General features: G+C 45.3%; 1 protein-coding gene across 1 annotated transcript in view; it reads right to left on the reverse strand.

Annotated features, from left to right (window-relative positions):
- The window catches only part of Pcp4l1 (Purkinje cell protein 4 like 1), a 23,908-nt gene extending 15,806 nt beyond the window's left edge, over nt 1–8,102 (reverse strand). Inside the window, exon 1 of the mRNA XM_031389184.1 lies at nt 7,779–8,102. Within this exon, the coding sequence (XP_031245044.1) occupies nt 7,779–7,787 (9 nt within the window). The 5' untranslated portion in view covers nt 7,788–8,102. The remainder of the gene's footprint in view (nt 1–7,778) is intronic.
- Nucleotides 8,103–17,344: the final 9,242 nt, after the last annotated feature.

Below are 17,344 nucleotides of genomic sequence, written 5' to 3' on the forward strand. Positions count from 1 at the left end.
CTCGAACTCAGAAGGTGGTGCATACTTTTAATCCCTGCACTCAGGAGGCAGAGGCAGACAGAATTTCTTGTGGGTTCAAAGCCAACCTGGTCTACAGAGTGACTTCTAGGACACCCAGGGCTTCACAGAGAAAACCCTATCTCCAAAACCCAAAACAACCCTCCCAAAACAACCCCCCCACACACACACACAAACCCTCCCCCACAAACACCGCCCCCCCCCAAGCCACACTTTGTCTATTGATTGACCTAATCCAAGATTTCACAAACTTCATTTTCAGGAAGAAAAGGGAGCAGGAGTTAGTGGCTATTTTTCCAGGTAGTGGGTGGTAAGAGGCTTTGCTCTTAATCAGCCATGAAGGTGTTTCTAGGCTGACCAGTTCTCCCCCAGTGTTCAATGGAAGCCGCCGCTAAAGGCCTTACTGAAGCCTCTGGGATCCCGTGCCCCTGCGCGACCCTGGGCTGCTGTTTTTGGAGATCTGTTGGAACTGTTTCAACTCTTTCAGCACTGTAACCAGCTGCAGTCCTCAAACAGCTCCAGAAAGGCTTGGCTCAAGGTCACCCTCAAGATAACAACAGAAAAAGAGCTAGAAACCCTTCCTTGAGTTTCTCCATACACGCATTCCTCTCCTAACACAGAAACTCTAGAAGACCAGACGCCTGACGTCTTAGATGCCTCTTACCACAAGACTAGACCTTAAACTGCACCAGCTCCCTGTTTTGTCCCCCTCCCCTTGGCCACCCACCCTGTTTTCTGGAATAGCCCCCTGGTTTGGCACCTCACTCTGTTTCCTGGAATAGCAGTACCACCCCCCACTAGAGTCAGGGGCAGAACTCTTTGCCCCTGCCAACTCATGGTATGCAATGAGTCAACACCCCCTGCCCATTCTCCCCAGCACGGGCTGCCACGGTTTAATGGGTGGTTATTTGTGGCACTCTCCACACAGCTTGGAGCTGAGCCTTTACCCCATACTGAGGAGTAGGGGATGGGGGGCGGGGGAGAGTAAAGCCAAAGCTTCATTTATTACTATAATCTTCAATGTGCATCCCACCAGCGGTGTTAACGTTCTAAAATAAACGTATTAATCCCCCTACAGCCTACAAAGCAAACACTCTGCTGGAGGCCTTTGTGTGGGAGGGAGGCAGCACCAAACACAACAGAATGGTAAATGCCACCTCTCTTCCCTGGGTGGGGGTTGGGAAACAGGTGATGCCTTCTGGAGTCCGGAAGCAGAAATCAAGCTTCAGGGTTGACGAAGAGAGCGAGCCCAGCCCTGTGATACGTGGTAGCTCACCCGTGTTAACAACTCAATCCCCCGTAACAGCAGTAGCCCGGAGGCTGAGCCACGAGATCTCAAAGGCTACTCTGAGCCACTGAGTTCTAAGTCAGCCTAGGCTAGCCTAGCGATGCAGGAAGAAAGAAGGGAAGAAGGGAAGGAAGAAAACAAAGCAGGCTTTGGTGAGTCTGAACGTTGAGACGAATGTCCAAAGGCCTAAATTCACTGTTTCGCTTTGTTGTAGGTCCTTGTTTATTTGTTTTTAAAGATTTATTTATGTATTTAATGTAGGTGAGTACACTGTCTCTGTCTTCAGACGCACCAGTAGAGGGCATCGGATCCCATTACAGATGGTTGTGAGCCACCATGTGGTTGCTGGGAATTGAACTCAGGACCTCTGGAAGAGCAGTCAATGAGTGCCCTTAACTACTGAGCCACCGCTCTCCAGTCCCCTGCTTAGCTATCACCTCCTAAGTCCTAGGCTTATATGCAAATGCACACACTACCACGCCGAGCCACCAAGTCTAGGTCTCTGGGCCTTTATTTAAGGACACTTTGAAGGAATGCAGATTTCATTAAAAAAAAAAAAAAGAGGGCATTCGGTGTTCTGTTCACTGATTCTCATTCTTCATGATTTTCAGATTCTCTCGCTCTCTCCCAAGCTCTCGTGTAACCCAGCCAGACCTCAGACTCACTACCTGGGGAGGACTTTTTCCAATTTCTGAAACTCATTCCTCCAGTTCCTGAAGTGTTAGGATTCTAGGATCCTGGCCTACACGGTACAGGGGATTAAACTAAGAGTTTTGTCTGCTCTAAGCAGGCGTCTACCACCTGAGCTTCAGACAGTCTTAGCCTTTGTTTGTTTTTGCTTAGTCATTTGTTTTTTTTTGTTTTTGGTTTTTTTTTGGTTTTGTTTTTGTTTTTTTGATGCAGGGTCTCTCTTCGTACCTGAGACTGGCCTGGAACTGGCTCCACAGCCAAAGAGGACTCAAACTCATCCTCCTGCTTCCACATTCCTAGACAACAGATTTGTACCATCACAAAGGAGTTATGAATCTACTTCTGATTGAGCTTTCTGTGTGTGAGAGAGAGGGGACATGTACTGTGCTAGGAGTTAAACCCAAAGGCTTTATCTATGCTAGAAAGGTGTTCTGCTTCTGAGCAGTCCCATGTGTGTGTGTACGTGCGTGTGTGTGTAATGCATGTGGCAGGTGTGTGTACACATGTGAGTATGTGCAGGTGGCGGTGGAAGAACAACCTCAGACAACATTCTTCGGGAGTCAGAGAAAGAGTATAGAAACACCCAGAGTCCAGAGCACCTCAAGCACACAATGGGGTCCTAGGTCAAACACCAAGGTGTGTGTGTTGGGGATAGGGGCTGAAGGTAGTTAGGCGTGGTGATACAAGGCTCTAACTCCATTACTCGGGAGGCAGAGGTAGGAAAGTTGCAAGTTGAAGGCCAGTGTGGGCAACTTAATATAAACTTGTTTCAACCTAACATAAAAAGGGTCTAGGTGGCGCACGCCCTTAATCCCAGCACTTGGGAGGCAGAGGCAGGTGGATTTTTGAGTTCGAGGCCAGCCTGGTCTACAGAGTGAGTTCCAGGACAGGCAGGGCTACACAGAGAAACCCTGTCTCGAAAACCCAAAAAAAAAAAAAAAAAAAAAGGGTCTAAGCATGGTGGTGAATACTGGTGGTGAATACCAGTAAGTCTATCTATCTTTTGGGAGGTAAAGGTAATAAGAGGTGGCCTAGGCACTAGTATATCTCTCAAGAAGTTAATTAATTAAAATTTAAATGGAAGCGATAGTTTAGTGATAAAGTATTTGTTCTGGGTTGGATCTCTAGTGGTATCTTTTTTTTTTTTTTTGAGATTTATTTTATTAATTATATGTAAGTACACTGTCGCTATCTGTCTTCAGACACACCAGAAGAGGGTGTCCGATCTCATTACAGATGGTTGTAAGCCGCCATGTGGTTGCTGGGATTTGAACTCAGGACTTTCAGAAGAGCAGTTAGTGCTCTTAACCGCTAAGCTATCTCTCCAGTCCCCATGGTATCTTTTTTTTTTTAAAGCTGCATGTTAATGAGAGCATTCTATAGTCAATGGAGCAATACGTTAAAAGAGTCCTGAAGAAAATTTGTTTGGAAAGAGACACCAGCAGCACTGTGCCCTTGTCTTTTAGTACTTCACAAATTCAGATAAGACTCGGGCTCAGGTTCCTCACCTGTAAAATCAGAAAATAGGACCAGATGATCTTTAGAGCTCTTCAGCAAATCTAAAATTCCATCACTAAAATGTCTTGATATTTCATTTTGAGGTTATCCTGGCAAAAGATATACCTGACTTTCAACCTTGAAGAGATTTTGCAAGACAAAATTTAGTTTTTCTATGATAAACCACATTTAACAAAAAACAACAACAACAACAAAAATGACTTGGAGGGCTGGAGAGATGGCTCAGTGGTTAAGAGCACTGATTGCTCTTCCAGAGGTCCTGAGTTCAATTCCCAGCAACCACATAGTGGCTCATTACAGATGGTTATCTGTAATGGGATCTGATGCCCTCTTCTGATGTGTATCTGAAGGCTACAGTGTACTCATATAAATAAAAATAAATAAATCTTTTTAAAAATGACTTGGGAGCCGGGTAGTAGTGGCACACACCTTTAATCCCAGCACTTGGGAGGCAGAGGCAGGTGGATTTCTGAGTTCAAGGCCAGCCTGGTCTACAGAGTGAGTTCCAGGACAGCCAGGACTACACAGAGAAACCCTGTCTCGGAAAACCAAAAAAAAAATAAGACTTGGAAATTTAGAAAAGTAGAATGTAAAACTTGGTGAGCATCCGCAGAACCAATGCTTTGAAAAGACAGCAGTTGGTTTATCTCCTTCCCTTCAGTCAGGATCACAGTCTCCATCGTGTCTGCTAGTTAGGGCCCTCCACAGACAGCAGGAAAGATGCCTCAGACGCACTATACTCCCTATGAACCCCTGCCCCACAGAAACTTGTCATTCCGTGAGATACCTCATCATGGCTGCCGTTCGGGAGAATGAGTCATCTCTATACTCAAATCACAAGATGGCAAAACCATCAGCTTCTCACACAACCAGAAAGTCTTAATCAAGCAGCTAAAGCCAAAGACAGAAATGGGTGAGCAAGAAGGGCATGAACCACGCAAGAAGGCTGTGGACCAAATTCCAGTTTCCCTATTTTAAAAAATCAGATTTCCGAAGAGAGTAGCCATTCTAATAACAAGTTGTCAGTCCTATGTTTTATATTCAATTTAACCAAATAGTAACAATAGAGCATAATGTAATAATAAAATAATAATAAAACAAAATATAATAATAAGCATCAGTGAGGGAGAGAGAAACTTGGATGGCAAGTTCCCTAACAACTGCCTCACGGAAGGCTCACTAGAACTACGTCACCCCGAATGTCCTTTGTGGGGAAGATTGCAGATGAAGACAGATGTGCACAGGGAGAGAAAGTGATCCCCAAAGAGCAGTATCTTGTTTCCATTAGGTAAGAACCCCTCAGAAGAATAATAGAGAACAGTGGCTTTAAGTTCTCTCCTGATGATCTAGATGATCTGTCCCTAGCTCTATCCTCTGCCAGCTAAAACTCGGGAGAGGAACTGTGGGAGTTGTCGCTGTCAGTAATCCGTGACCTCCCACTTCAGCAGAGTGACTGCCGGTCCAAAGGATTCACCCGGCTAAGTGCCTCCCAGATGAGAAATGCCACGGCTTCCTACAAAAACCCTGCCATTCTGCTTTCTGCAGCCAGCCACCCTGCATAAAAAGGGATGATAGGACAGAGCCCTCCGGGACTGAACATTTCCCATACCCAAGCTTCCCCGGAACCAAGTGGGGAAAGCTATTAAAGGACAGGAGACAGACTGTGATTCACAGCCATCGGGTCCTGCCTCCAGCTGTGAACACAGACGAGCTGTGGAGATGAGTCCCTCCCTGCAGCTCCTGTGCACAAGAGCATGCAGACACAGAGAAATGCACCGCTGCAGTACTGAGTGACAGCAGACAGCCACCCAGGGAAAGCAGAGCTAGCCGTCCTGCTCTGCAAGCCCTACCAGAACCTTCCTCACGCGTTCAGTTGCCCTGGTCCAGACCTCCTTCCCCCAGTTCGTTCCTCAGTGGAAACGTGAATCTCTTAAAGACATCCCCAATCTTCTCATTTCAAGCAGTGTCTCTGAAGCGAGAAAATAAGTGGGTGGGGGAGGTGAAACCTACATAAGATCAGGGGGCACATCAGCTTGAAAGAGGGGGTCCATAAGGTAGGGCTGAAAGAAAGGAAGCCCCAGGGCTCCAGAGCTCCAGGCAAACACTTCCGATTTTATCAGAGTTTCTAACAAGAGGAAGAAAACAGACTGGTTCTTAGCCTGTAGGGAAAAAGAGATCTCCCCCTTGGGGTTCTGGTTTAGAAACAGCTGGTCTCCGTGTACACCCAGGTGGCTGTCTCTGGATATTATAAATATTCATCCCCGAAGCAAGGCTCCACTCTGTATTAGGAGGTAGCCTGGATGGTTAAATTGCTAGCTAGCCCTGGTTTGCTCAGCTTAGGAGGCTGAGCACTCTTGTACAGAGTCTCCCACTGACGGATCCTACCCTTATCATCCTGCAGAACCCCCAAGTCGGGTTCAGCTACTGTCTAGAGTAGCCCAAGATTTGACGTCCCCAAGTGCCCTCCAAACTGCTCTTTATCACACAACAGCACTGCACTTCACTAAATGTCACTTTAAAAGCCCTCTGGCATGTGCCCTACCCGGGGGGCCATGCACGTCTCCTCGTGTTAGTTAACACAAACTAACCACAAACTCATGTCAGCACAGTCTTCAGATAAGCTCCCGGGTGGGGGATGGCTTGGATTCGAATTGTCAGATTTAGAAGCGTGATGCTTGGGGAGGAGTGGTTGGGACCCTAGCTAGACCTTGGCAGGGTAAAAGAGCAAAGAAAGCCCCCCTTCTCGTGTTAGAGCTGGCAAAAGCCTGAGAAGGGCACTCCTTTTCATTTTATTATTATTTTCTTACTGCAAGATTGCCATGGTCACTGTCACAACAAGCCGGAGGTGCTGGAAACTTTCCTTCCTCTGCAGCCCACCAAGCGAGCTGGATTTTCCAGGATAAACTCAGTGGACATAGCAACCAAAACAACGGAGCAGTTGGCACTAATTGACTCCCTAGGTGATAACTTTTGGTGAGCGTCAGCAGAACTACTGAAAATATTCATCTTTCCTATCTAAACAGGCCCGGGCTCCAGGGAATTCTCTCTGTCTCTGTCTCTGTCTCTGTCTCTCTCTTTTTCTCTCTGCTTTCAGTACTGGAGATTGAACCCACTCATGCTAGCAAGTGCTCTATCATTAAGGAGGTTTGGCAATTCTTAATCTGGTTTTCTGTAACCAACTAACTTGAAACACACACACACACACACTAGCTAAGTCAGATTCCTGATTGAGTGCCCATTAGATGCCAGGGAGTGTTTAAAGTACTTAGCATATATAATTTAATCTTTTAGAACAACCAGTATTACCTTCATTTTACAGACAGAAAGCCGAAACAGAGACACTAAGTGATGCTCCCAAGGCCGCATAGCTACCAAGAAGCACAACTAGGCTCTGGCATACTGCTGAGAAACGTATTGAACACAAGGGCAGGCTTACTAGGAAAAGAGCCCCAGAAGGAAGGCATGAGCTGCCCCTGAGTAGACCAACATCATCCGGGAATGACAATCTTGGCTCCTGATAAGAGGATCTGCCCGGGATGCTACAAATTAAGTCAGACAATAGGGACGGGTCTTCTTAAAGTCTTACCATGGACAGTGTTCTTTGAACGGCGTCAACCAGTTAAAGAACCCTGTTGACTCCCATGACCATCACCACGAACCTGTGCGAAGATTTGGATGTAAACTGCAGAGGGAGATCTACTCTGGAAGAGTACATCTCTCTAGGTGCTAGATGTGCCTTCCTCCTTCACAGTATTCATGGACGGCAGGTACCCCCATCGTTCCTCACTGAATGAGTGAAAACTGTCACCTGAAGGGAGGGAGTTAGGTGGCCAGGGAAGGGAGCTGTTGGTTGCTGCTTACGGAGTGCAGGTACCACACAATCCTAGCGGAAGCCGAAAAGAACTGAAGTGAGGGCATCAAAGAAAGCCATGGTAACCTCGGAGCAGTAAGATAGATGCGGAGGATAGCACCCCAAGAGGCAGCTTATCACCCCGAGAGCTCAGTTCCCGCTTACAGCTGACTCCAGTCACCCCCTCCCCAAAGCACCATCGCAATTGTTAGGCTAAAAGCAACCCCTGCCAGTGGCTTCAGAGAGCCGGGAGGTGGCGGGGGGTTGGGGGGGCTCTCCTAGAGGGGCAGTGGTGTCCATCCAGAGAGAGTACCTCTCGCTTCCCGGGAACCTGGAGCCGCAGCCTTCTCCCCGCCGCAGCCCTGGCCCGGAGCGCGGGAGGTGGCGGGGTGTGTGACGAGTGGCACCACTCACCTCGCTCATTCTGGCGGCCGGACGGGGCGTGGCAGGCGCAGGTGAGACGAGGGGTCCTTGGAGATGCGTGCGCGGACCGCGACCGAGAGTTGCTGGGCTCCGGGGTAGGGGCCCTGGCGGGCTCGGAGGGGAGAGTGCACGTTGCGAGCTGCTGCTTCGTGCGGCCCCAGGCACTCCGGCTGCTGCGCTGCTCTGGGAGCCCCTTCTGACCTGGTCCTGTCAGCTGCTCCCGGCGCCTTGACCGGCTCCACCTTTTATAGTGAGCTGCGGTCCCTGCCTCCAGCCCAACCAATAGAAACTCTGCCTAGCGCAGACTGACAGCTCCTTGAACCCAGTGGTGGCAGGCCCAGAAATCTGCTGCATTTCCAAACTAGGGTAAGACCGGAGAGAGCGGGAAGGAGGGGGGAGACCATGGGGGATGAGAAGACAGAAAACGAAGTAGGGAACCGGTAAGGAAAAAAGAGAAGTAGTAAGTAGTCGCTGAAGGAACTGAACTCTGGTCCTCTTGAAGAACAGGTAATGCTCTTGAGCCTTAGCTCAACTCCCGCATGGTATCTATCTTTTAAGGAAAAAGTGAGGAAGAAGAAAATAAAGAGAACACAGGTAAGAGCATGGACCTTCTGATAACTTTAGTTAAGTGCAGTTCTGTTTATCTGAGGAAGTCCTTTAAACGCTCATGCCCACGGTTCTTGTTGGCATTGTAAAAATTTCTTTTACAGCTTCAGTCGGCCAAACCCGGATGCTCTCAGCTTTCATAGGTATATGCTTCTGTTAGTAGTGTCACAGATTGTTACAACTGTAACTGTGAAGGCCTGGGGCTGGCTCAGCGGTTACGGGCACTGACTGTTCTTCTGAAGGTCCTGAGTTCAATTCCCACATGAAGGCTCACAACCATCTGTACAGCTACAGTGTACTCATACACACATAAAATAAACAAATCTTTAAAAAAAAAAAAAAAGCTGGGTGGTGGTGGCGCACACCTTTAGTCCTAGCACTTGGGAGGCAGAGGCAGGCAGATTTCTGAGTTCGAGGCTAGCCTGGTCTACAGTGTGAGTTCCAGGACAGCCGAGCCTACACAGAGAAACCCTGTCTCGAAAAACAAAAACAAAAACCAAAAAAGCAACTGTAACTATGGCTGGTCACACCCATCATGATTTGGTCTCTTCTCTACAGCCAGATTCAAAGAAGTCTTTTTTCTAACTTGACTCTTGGTGTTTAGACATTTCCTCTGTTGGGTTAGAAATAAGGAAGAGGAGGGGAAGATCCCTCTGAGAGCCCGCGGTTGTGTTTCTAATGGGAATCTGGTTGCCTCAGTTACTAAAGTTCTAACGAGGCGAGCTAGCTCCTACTCACTCTGTGCAGCACACTCCTCTGGAATCTTCCTAATGAATGGTTAATGAGCATCAAAAAGGTTGTCCTTAGTGAAACAAACCTTAATTCTTGCTGCTATGAAACGAGCTTTGAAATGATAATGAGAATTCACCATCTAGGTTAAGGATCAGCTAGCTTTCCAGGTAACCATCAAATAATAATTTTTCTTTTTCTCTTCATAAGATCTCTATACTCTTTGCTGAGCCATCTCCCATTGCACTTGAATACGGGCACAAATAATTATGTCAACAAACAGTTATGGCTGCATCTGATATAAATGGATTTGTGACCACTGAAGTTTGGATTTCATGGGCTACACTGTGTCTTCTCTTTAAGTTTTAGGGGAAGTGCTGGAGAGAGGGCTCAGCAGTTAAGAGCACTTGCTGCTGTTCCAGAAGTCCCATGCACAATTCCCAGAAACACATCCAGTGGTTCACAACTATGTATGTACTCCAACTCCAGGGTATCTGGTACCCTCTTCTGGCCTGCACAGGTGCCTGTACAAACGTGGGAACGTGGCATATACTCACACATACAGTAATTAAATTTTAGTGTATTTGATGATCTGTATATGCTTGGCCCAGTAAGTGGTACTATTAGAAGATGTAGCCTTGTTGGAGTACGTGAGTCACTATGGGCCTAGGCTTTAAGATCCTCATCCTAACTGCCTGGAAGTCAGTATTCTGCTAGCAGCCTTCAGATGAAGATGTAGAACTCTCAACTCCTCCTGCACCATGCCTCCCTGGATGCTGTCATACTCCCATCTTGATGAAAATGGACAGAACCTCTGAACCTGTAAGCCAGCTCCAATTAAATGTTGGCCTTATAAGGGGTCATGGAGAACAGGTGAAGTTTGGCACTGTGAGAGGCCAGAGAAAGTGCAGCCTCAGTTGTAGTTGATGACCCAAGACTGAAGGGGTCATACAAAGGAGTTGAAGCTTGGCACCATGAAGAGAGCCTATGAGAGGCTATTGGTGAAGTTTAGTTGCAGCAGAAGACCCCAGTGTATTGGAGATGCCAGTACCATGGGATGATCACCAAGAACAGCAGTGGCAGTGGAATGGTTAGCATGCCACAGAGGGCAGAGCTGGTTAAGTGATACCAGCCCTTTGGAGGAGCCCAGAAGATCATGTGTGAATCCCAGGTATTGAAACAAGAAGCTGTAACATTGAAGTTACCTTGGAAACCCCAAGATGTTCAAGATGCCAGAGCTGTGGGCTATCTGTGGAGGAAAACTGCTGACAGAGTGTGGAACCAGCCCAGGAGAAAGAAGTTTATTGCAGTCAACAAAGATGAAAAAGAAGTTGGAGATCTAAAGAGTGCTTTGGTATCAGACATAGAGGTGCAGAGCCCAACCTGTTTCCTTTGGGGATTATAGTTAAGTGATTGGATGAATCTCAGAAGAGACTTTCAACTTTGGACTTTTAACATTGTTGAGACTGCTATAGACTATGGGGGCTTTGGAAATTGGACTAAATGTCTTTTATTATGCTGTAGTAGGTATGGCACTCATGGACTCAATGTGTTTGAACAAGACTATGGGGGCCAGGGATTGGAATGTGGTGGTTTGTATATGCTTGGCCCAGGGAGTGGTGCTATGATGAGGTGTAGCCTTGTTGGAGTACATGAGTCACTGTGGACCTGGGCTTTAATACTGTCATCCTGGATACCTGGAAGTCAGTCTTCCACTAGCAGCCTTCAGATGAAGATGTAGAACTCGCAGCTCCACCTGCACTATATCTGCCTGGATGCTGCCATGCTCTCACCTTGATGAAAACAGACTGAACCCTTGAACCTGTAAGCCTCCCACTTAAGTGTTGTCTTTTATAAGAGTTGCCTTGGTCATGGTGTCTGTTCACAGCAGTAAAACCCTAACTTGTCACACAGAACTCGTCTACTTCAGTAGTGTCTAGACAGGCCTAAAAACCTGATCTTAGACCTGAGACGTACACTCTGGCCAGTCTCCTGAGGTAGCCCAGTCGCTGATGTCTCCTAGCTCAGTTGTGTTCCAGATTGGCCTCTGCTAAAGTCTGTGGGGAGATCTGCATGCTTTCTTTACTCAGGCATAAAGATGCCCTAAGAAATATTTTATTATTAGCTAAAACTGAGATTGAACATTATTTCCTGTCCTTCACAGTGTTTCAATAATCCTAATTGATTTCCTAGCTGTAGTTAGCTTGGAATTTCTACAAAGAAGCTGTCTTATCCGACAGGGTGTCTCCAAAGTTAGAGATAGCAATTAGGCACTAATTATCAGAGCAGTCCCACATAAGGCAGAATTGCTTTACTAACCAGAGAGAAGTTATAGGGCTTCTGTCACTAATTATCTATGTTATAGCCAAGGTTATTCTCAAGGACCTCCAGCTGCTTGCCTCAGACAAACCCTGAGAGTTTATCTTGTGGCTGCCAGAATAGCCCAAGAAGAAGGACACCACTGCTCCTCCACCTTGCACCTGGCTGTTTGATTTTACTGACCTTGATGTAGCCATCTCCTGCCTATGTGGCTTCTGTAGTTTGCCCTGTTTTCTGTATACTATATAAGGCTGATTTCTACTTTGTACAAATTACATTCAGCTACAACATTCCCCTGTGCTGTGTCTGTTTGTCACTAGACAAATTCTTTGCCCACCAGGCCAGAACTTTTATCACCCCACGGAGCAAGGGGTCCCCGAAGCAACCCAGTTCATGGCACTAACTAAGACAGTGTAAAAAAAAATTTCTTTTTTTTTAAATAAGCTATATTCCCCAAGAAACTAATAATACTACATGATGGGGAACAATGATGTATTGTAGGATCTGGGTTTTTTTATTATTCATTTTTTAAAAAGATTTATTTATTTTATATATGAATACACTATAGCTGTACAGATGATTGTGAGCCATCATGTGGTTGCTGGGAATTGAACTCAGGACTTCTCGCTCTGGCTGTGCTCACTCTGGCCCTGCTGGCTGGGCCCAAGGATTTATTTATTATTATATGTAAGAACACTGTATCTGTCTTTAGAAACACCAGAAGAGGGAGTCAGATCTCGTTACGGATGCTTGTGAACCATCATGTGGTTACTGGGATTTGAACTCAGAACCTTCGGAAGAGCAGTCAGTACTCTTAACTACTGAGCCATCTCTCCAGCCCATTATTTCATTTTTTTAAAGATTTGTTTTTGTTGGGTATAGTGGTGCACTTTTAATCCTAACACTTGGAAAGCAGAGGCAAGTAGTTTTTCTGTGAGTTTGTTGCCAGCCTGGTATATATAATGAGTTCCAGGACAGCCACAGCTACATAATAGAGAGAACTTTTTTCAAAGAAAGAAAAAATAAAGGGAAAGGAAAAAAACATACAAAATAATAACAAATTATCTTTTTAATGTAGTTAAGTATTTTCCTGCATATACTGTATGTGTACCAAGTGCTCAAGAAGGCCAGAAGAGGGTGTCAGATCCCTGGAGCTGGAGTTACAGGTGGTTGTGAGCCTCCATGGGAACTGAACTTAGGTCCCTCTGTCAGAGTAGCAAATGTTCTTAACCATCATGCTAACCCTCTGACTCTGATTTATTTATTTATTTATTTATTTATTTATTTATTTTGGTTTTTCGAAACAGGGTTTCTCTGTGTAGCCCTGGCTGTCCTGGAACTCACTCTGTAGACCAGGCTGGCCTCGAACTCAGAAATCCACCTGCCTCTGCCTCCCAAGTGCTGGGATTAAAGGCGTGCACCACCACCGCCCAGCTTTATTTTTAAAATTATTTTTAGCCGGGTGGTGGTGGCGCACGCCTTTAATCCCAGCACTTGGGAGGCAGAGGCAGGCGGATTTCTGAGTTTGAGGCCAGCCTGGTCTCCAGAGTGAGTTCCAGGACAGCCAGGGCTATACAGAGAAACCCTGTCTCGAAAAAAAAAAACAAAAAAAAAAAAAAAAATTATTTTTATTTTGCTTTATGTGCGTAAGTGTATATCTGTGTACCATATGATGCCCGGTGCCTACAGAAGTCAGAAGAGGGCATTGGATCCCCTAGGACTGGAGTTACAGACAGTTATAAGTCACCATGTGAGTGCTAAGAATTGAACTTGGGTCCTCTGGAAGAGCAGCCAGTGCTCCTAATTGCTGAGCCCCTGATTTAGTTTGCGTTTGATGATGTGCATGTGTACTCCTGGGGAGGGAACACTGTACACGGAAGTGCAGGTGTTAATGGAGGCCAGAGAGGTCACGGAATTGCCTGGAACTGGAGTTACAAGTAGTTGTGAGCCACCCTGGTGTGGATGCTAAGACCAAGCTCCTCTTAAGAGCTGTCCAGGCTCTTAACCCCTGAGCTATGTCTATAGCCCCAGTAAAACCACGCTTATCTACAGGAAGCTGTATTTGGCTCATAAATCAAAACTGACGATCCCTGACATAGATGATAATATATGATATTATATTTATATAATAATATAATATCATATCATGACAGTATAGATATGTCTAAATATGCTGTAATAGTAAGTCATATAGTGATAAATAGTAATATGTAAAAGAAAGACATTAGGACCAAAGAGTCAAAAGCTTCCTAGGGAAGATAAGATTGAAGTGGGTGCTTGGGGGCTGGAGAGATGGCTCAGCGGTTAAGAGCACTGATTGCTTTTCCAGAGGTCCTGAGCTCAAATCCCAGCAACCACATGGTGGGTCACAACCACCCGTAATGAGATCTAACGGCCTCTTTCAGAGTGTCTGAAGACAGCTACAGTGTATTGACATATATTAAATAAATAAATCTTTAAAAAAACAATAAAAAGTTAGGTCTTAAAGAAAGAGGTTCAAAAGCAATAAGGAAATTACAAGTAGAAGGGGGAAATCTGGGTAATTATAAGAAAAATACCAGCTGGAGAGATGGCTCAGCGGTTAAGAGCACCAACTGCTCTTCCAAAGGTCCTGAGTTCAAATCCCAGGAACCACATGGTGGCTCAAACCATCTGTATAGCTACAGTGTACTGATATACAATAAATAAATAAATAAATAAATAAAATAAATCTTTAGAATATCTTCAAAAGGGTAGATATAAAAAATACAGGTAAAGATCTATGGAAGGGTCTTGACTATTAGAGGAGGTTTTTCTAACTTAGTCCTCACACAAGCAGCACTGCTCCGGCTGAGAATATGGCTCAGCAGCCACAAGTACTTGCCACATAAGCCAAATGACCTGAGTCCACTCCCTGAAACCTATACAAACATCGCCCTCTGACCCCCACACACGTACCACGGCATGAGTTCCCTCCATTGTATACAAGACAATATCAAGTAAAATAAGCAAACAAATACCATTTCTAGATTATTTCTGCAGAGGGAGGGGGATTGCTTTTACAAGAAAAACATTATCAGCAAGAAGACCATGAAGAGCACTGCGGTTGTCCACAGTGTAAGAGCCTAGGTGACCGTCAGAGGGAAGAAAGGACAGCATCCAGAAAGACAACAGCGGGGAGGGGAGCAGGGAGGGGGCTGGAGAGATGGCTCAGTGGGTAAGAGCACCAACTGCTCTTCCAAAGGTCCTGAGTTCAAATCCCAGACAACACGTGGTGGCTCACAACCATCCGTAATGAGATCTGATGCCCTCCTCTGGGGTGTCTGAAGACAGCTACGGTGTACTTACATATAATTAATAAAAATAAATAAATCTTAAAAGAAAAAAGACTTCTTAAAAAATTAAAAATAAATAAATATATACATCTTTAAAAAAGTCTGAAGACAGCTACAATGTACTCACATTTAATTAATAAATAAATAATAAAAAAATATTTAAAAAAAACACAACAGGCCAAGAATGGGTGCACGCCTGTGCTTCCAGCAATGGAGAGGTAGAGATACAGGTGTTATGAGTCTCAGGCCAATGTGGGCTAGACACCACTTCTCAAAAAACAAAATTCTGCCTGGCAGTAGTGGGACACACCTTTAATCCCTGCACTTGGGAAGCAGAGGCAGGCAGATCTCTGAGTTCGAGGCCAGCCTGGTCTACAGAGTGAGTTCCAGGACAACCAGAGCTACACAGAGAAACCCTGTCTTGAAAACAAAGAAACAAACAAACAACAACCAACAGCAATCCCTATGCAGCAATGTAGACCTTGCAGTCTAATAGGAAACAGAAACATGCGCTAGAAAGGCATATTGTTATAGGTCATGAGAAGTTTGGACTGTTGTTTTTTTTAAAAAAAAAAAAATACTGAGATATTATAAGACTATGTTTCCGGTTTATTTCTTATTTTGTTTTATTTTATTTTTTATGTTTCCGTTTTAATGCCCGGTGTGGGATACGGGGCTGCTTCAGCTGACTATGATTTGCCTCATGCTCTAAGAGGAGCATGGTTTTGCCAGCTGCAGATAGTTTCTGTGATTGTGTGACTATGGAACTCTGGGGACTTCTCAGAGGGTGTAAAAAATGTTAGGGTAGAAGGTGAGGTGGTAGGTTGTTGGTTGGTTGTTACTGGCTTTTTTTTTTTTTGGCTATTGTTAGCTGTAGTGGCTATTGTTGACAATTACTGGCTGCTGTTGGCTGTTGAGGCTGCTGCTGGCTGTTGTTGGTCATTGTTGGTGGCCCTTTGTTAGGTCATTGTTGGTGGCCCTTTGTTAAGTAGTTGTGTGCAAAGAAGGAACAACAACAAGGCCGGGTGGTGGTGGCTTGAGTTTCAGGACAGCCAAGGCTACACAGAGAAACCCTGTCTCGAAAAAAAACAAAACAAAACAACAAGAAGAAGAAGTTAGATATCCTGACGGTGAAGATCAAACTGGCCCCAAGGATCTTGCCGCCCTTAACCAGCAGGGAATGGTTTACCCCGTTCTGATCCCTGACCTTGCTGACTTTATTGACTTTATTCAGGGATCTCCCCTCTATCCGTTTTTCTCTCCTACCTAGAGTTAGAGGGTTCAAAGGGTGGAAGAAAAGGGGTGGAGAAGGATGGAAGAAAAAAGAACCGGCAGAGTACACAAAGACCAGCTACAATGCTGTGGTAGAAGTCTGGGCAAGGGTGGAGTCCAGTGAAAGTAACAAAAGGGGATTCAACTTGCTGGCTTCGAGCTCAGACCTGGCTACATAGTAAGACCTTGTCTCTGGGGGCAGGAGGTGGGGGAGTTTAACTTGAGAAAGCACCAGAAATGACTATTAAGAAGAGTAGTAGTTTGGGGCTTTAGAGATGGCTCAGTAGTTAAGAGCAATGTTTGGTTCTTCCAAAGGTCCTGAGTTCAAATCTCAGCAATCACATGGTGGCTCACAACCATGATTTCTTTTCTTTTCTTTTCTTCCTTCCTTTCTTTTTTTTTTTTTTTTTTGGTTTTTCAAGACAGGGTTTCTCTGTATAGCCCTGGCTGTCCTGGAACTCACTTTGTAGACCAGGCTGGCCTTGAACTCAGAAATCCGCCTGCCTCTGCCTCCCAAGTGCTGGGATTAAAGGTGTGTGCCACCACTGCCTGGCCATAACCATGATTTTAATGAGATCTGATGCCCTGTTCTGACAGCTACAGTGTACTTACATATCATAATATAATAAAATAATTAATAATATTAATAATTAATAATTAATAAATCTTGGGACCTGGAACAAGCAGAGGCCCTGAGTTCAATTCCCAGAAACCAGATGAAGGCTCACAACCATCTGTACAGCTACAGTGTACTCATATACATAAAATAAATAAAATAAATCTTAAAAAAAAAAGAATAGCAATATTTTAAAGGTGAAATGCAGAGCGTGGCTGTATGAACCTTTAATCCCAGCCCTCAGGAAGCTGAGATAAGCAGATCTTTACAGGTTCAAGGCCAACCTAGTGTACATATCAGGCTCCAAAGCAGACAAGACTACAGAGTGAGACTCTGCCTCAAAAACAAACAGCAAGATTCGGCGGAACTAGTTACACATTTTGGAGATCGTCCCATGCTAAGACACAAATAAATAAAATAAAACGTATAAAGGTACTTGGCAAACTGTTACGTTAAACTTAGATATTTTTCTTTCTCTCTGGTACCTTGTGAATAGATGAGTCACTAAGGAAGAACCTCAAAGATGAAGGGAAGCAAAGTTGAGACGGGACCCAAGTGGGGAAGACTCATAGCTGCTCCCAGAGTCTTGGGAAGAGAAACATCTTTGAAGGAGAAAGAAAACGGAGCTGTTGGGCTGGAGAGATGGCTCAGCAGGTAAGAGCACTGACTGCTCTTCCAGAGGTCCTGAGTTCAAGTCCCAG

This window comes from Mastomys coucha, unplaced genomic scaffold, assembly GCF_008632895.1.
Source record: "Mastomys coucha isolate ucsf_1 unplaced genomic scaffold, UCSF_Mcou_1 pScaffold1, whole genome shotgun sequence".
NCBI classification, from domain to species: Eukaryota; Metazoa; Chordata; class Mammalia; order Rodentia; family Muridae; genus Mastomys; species Mastomys coucha.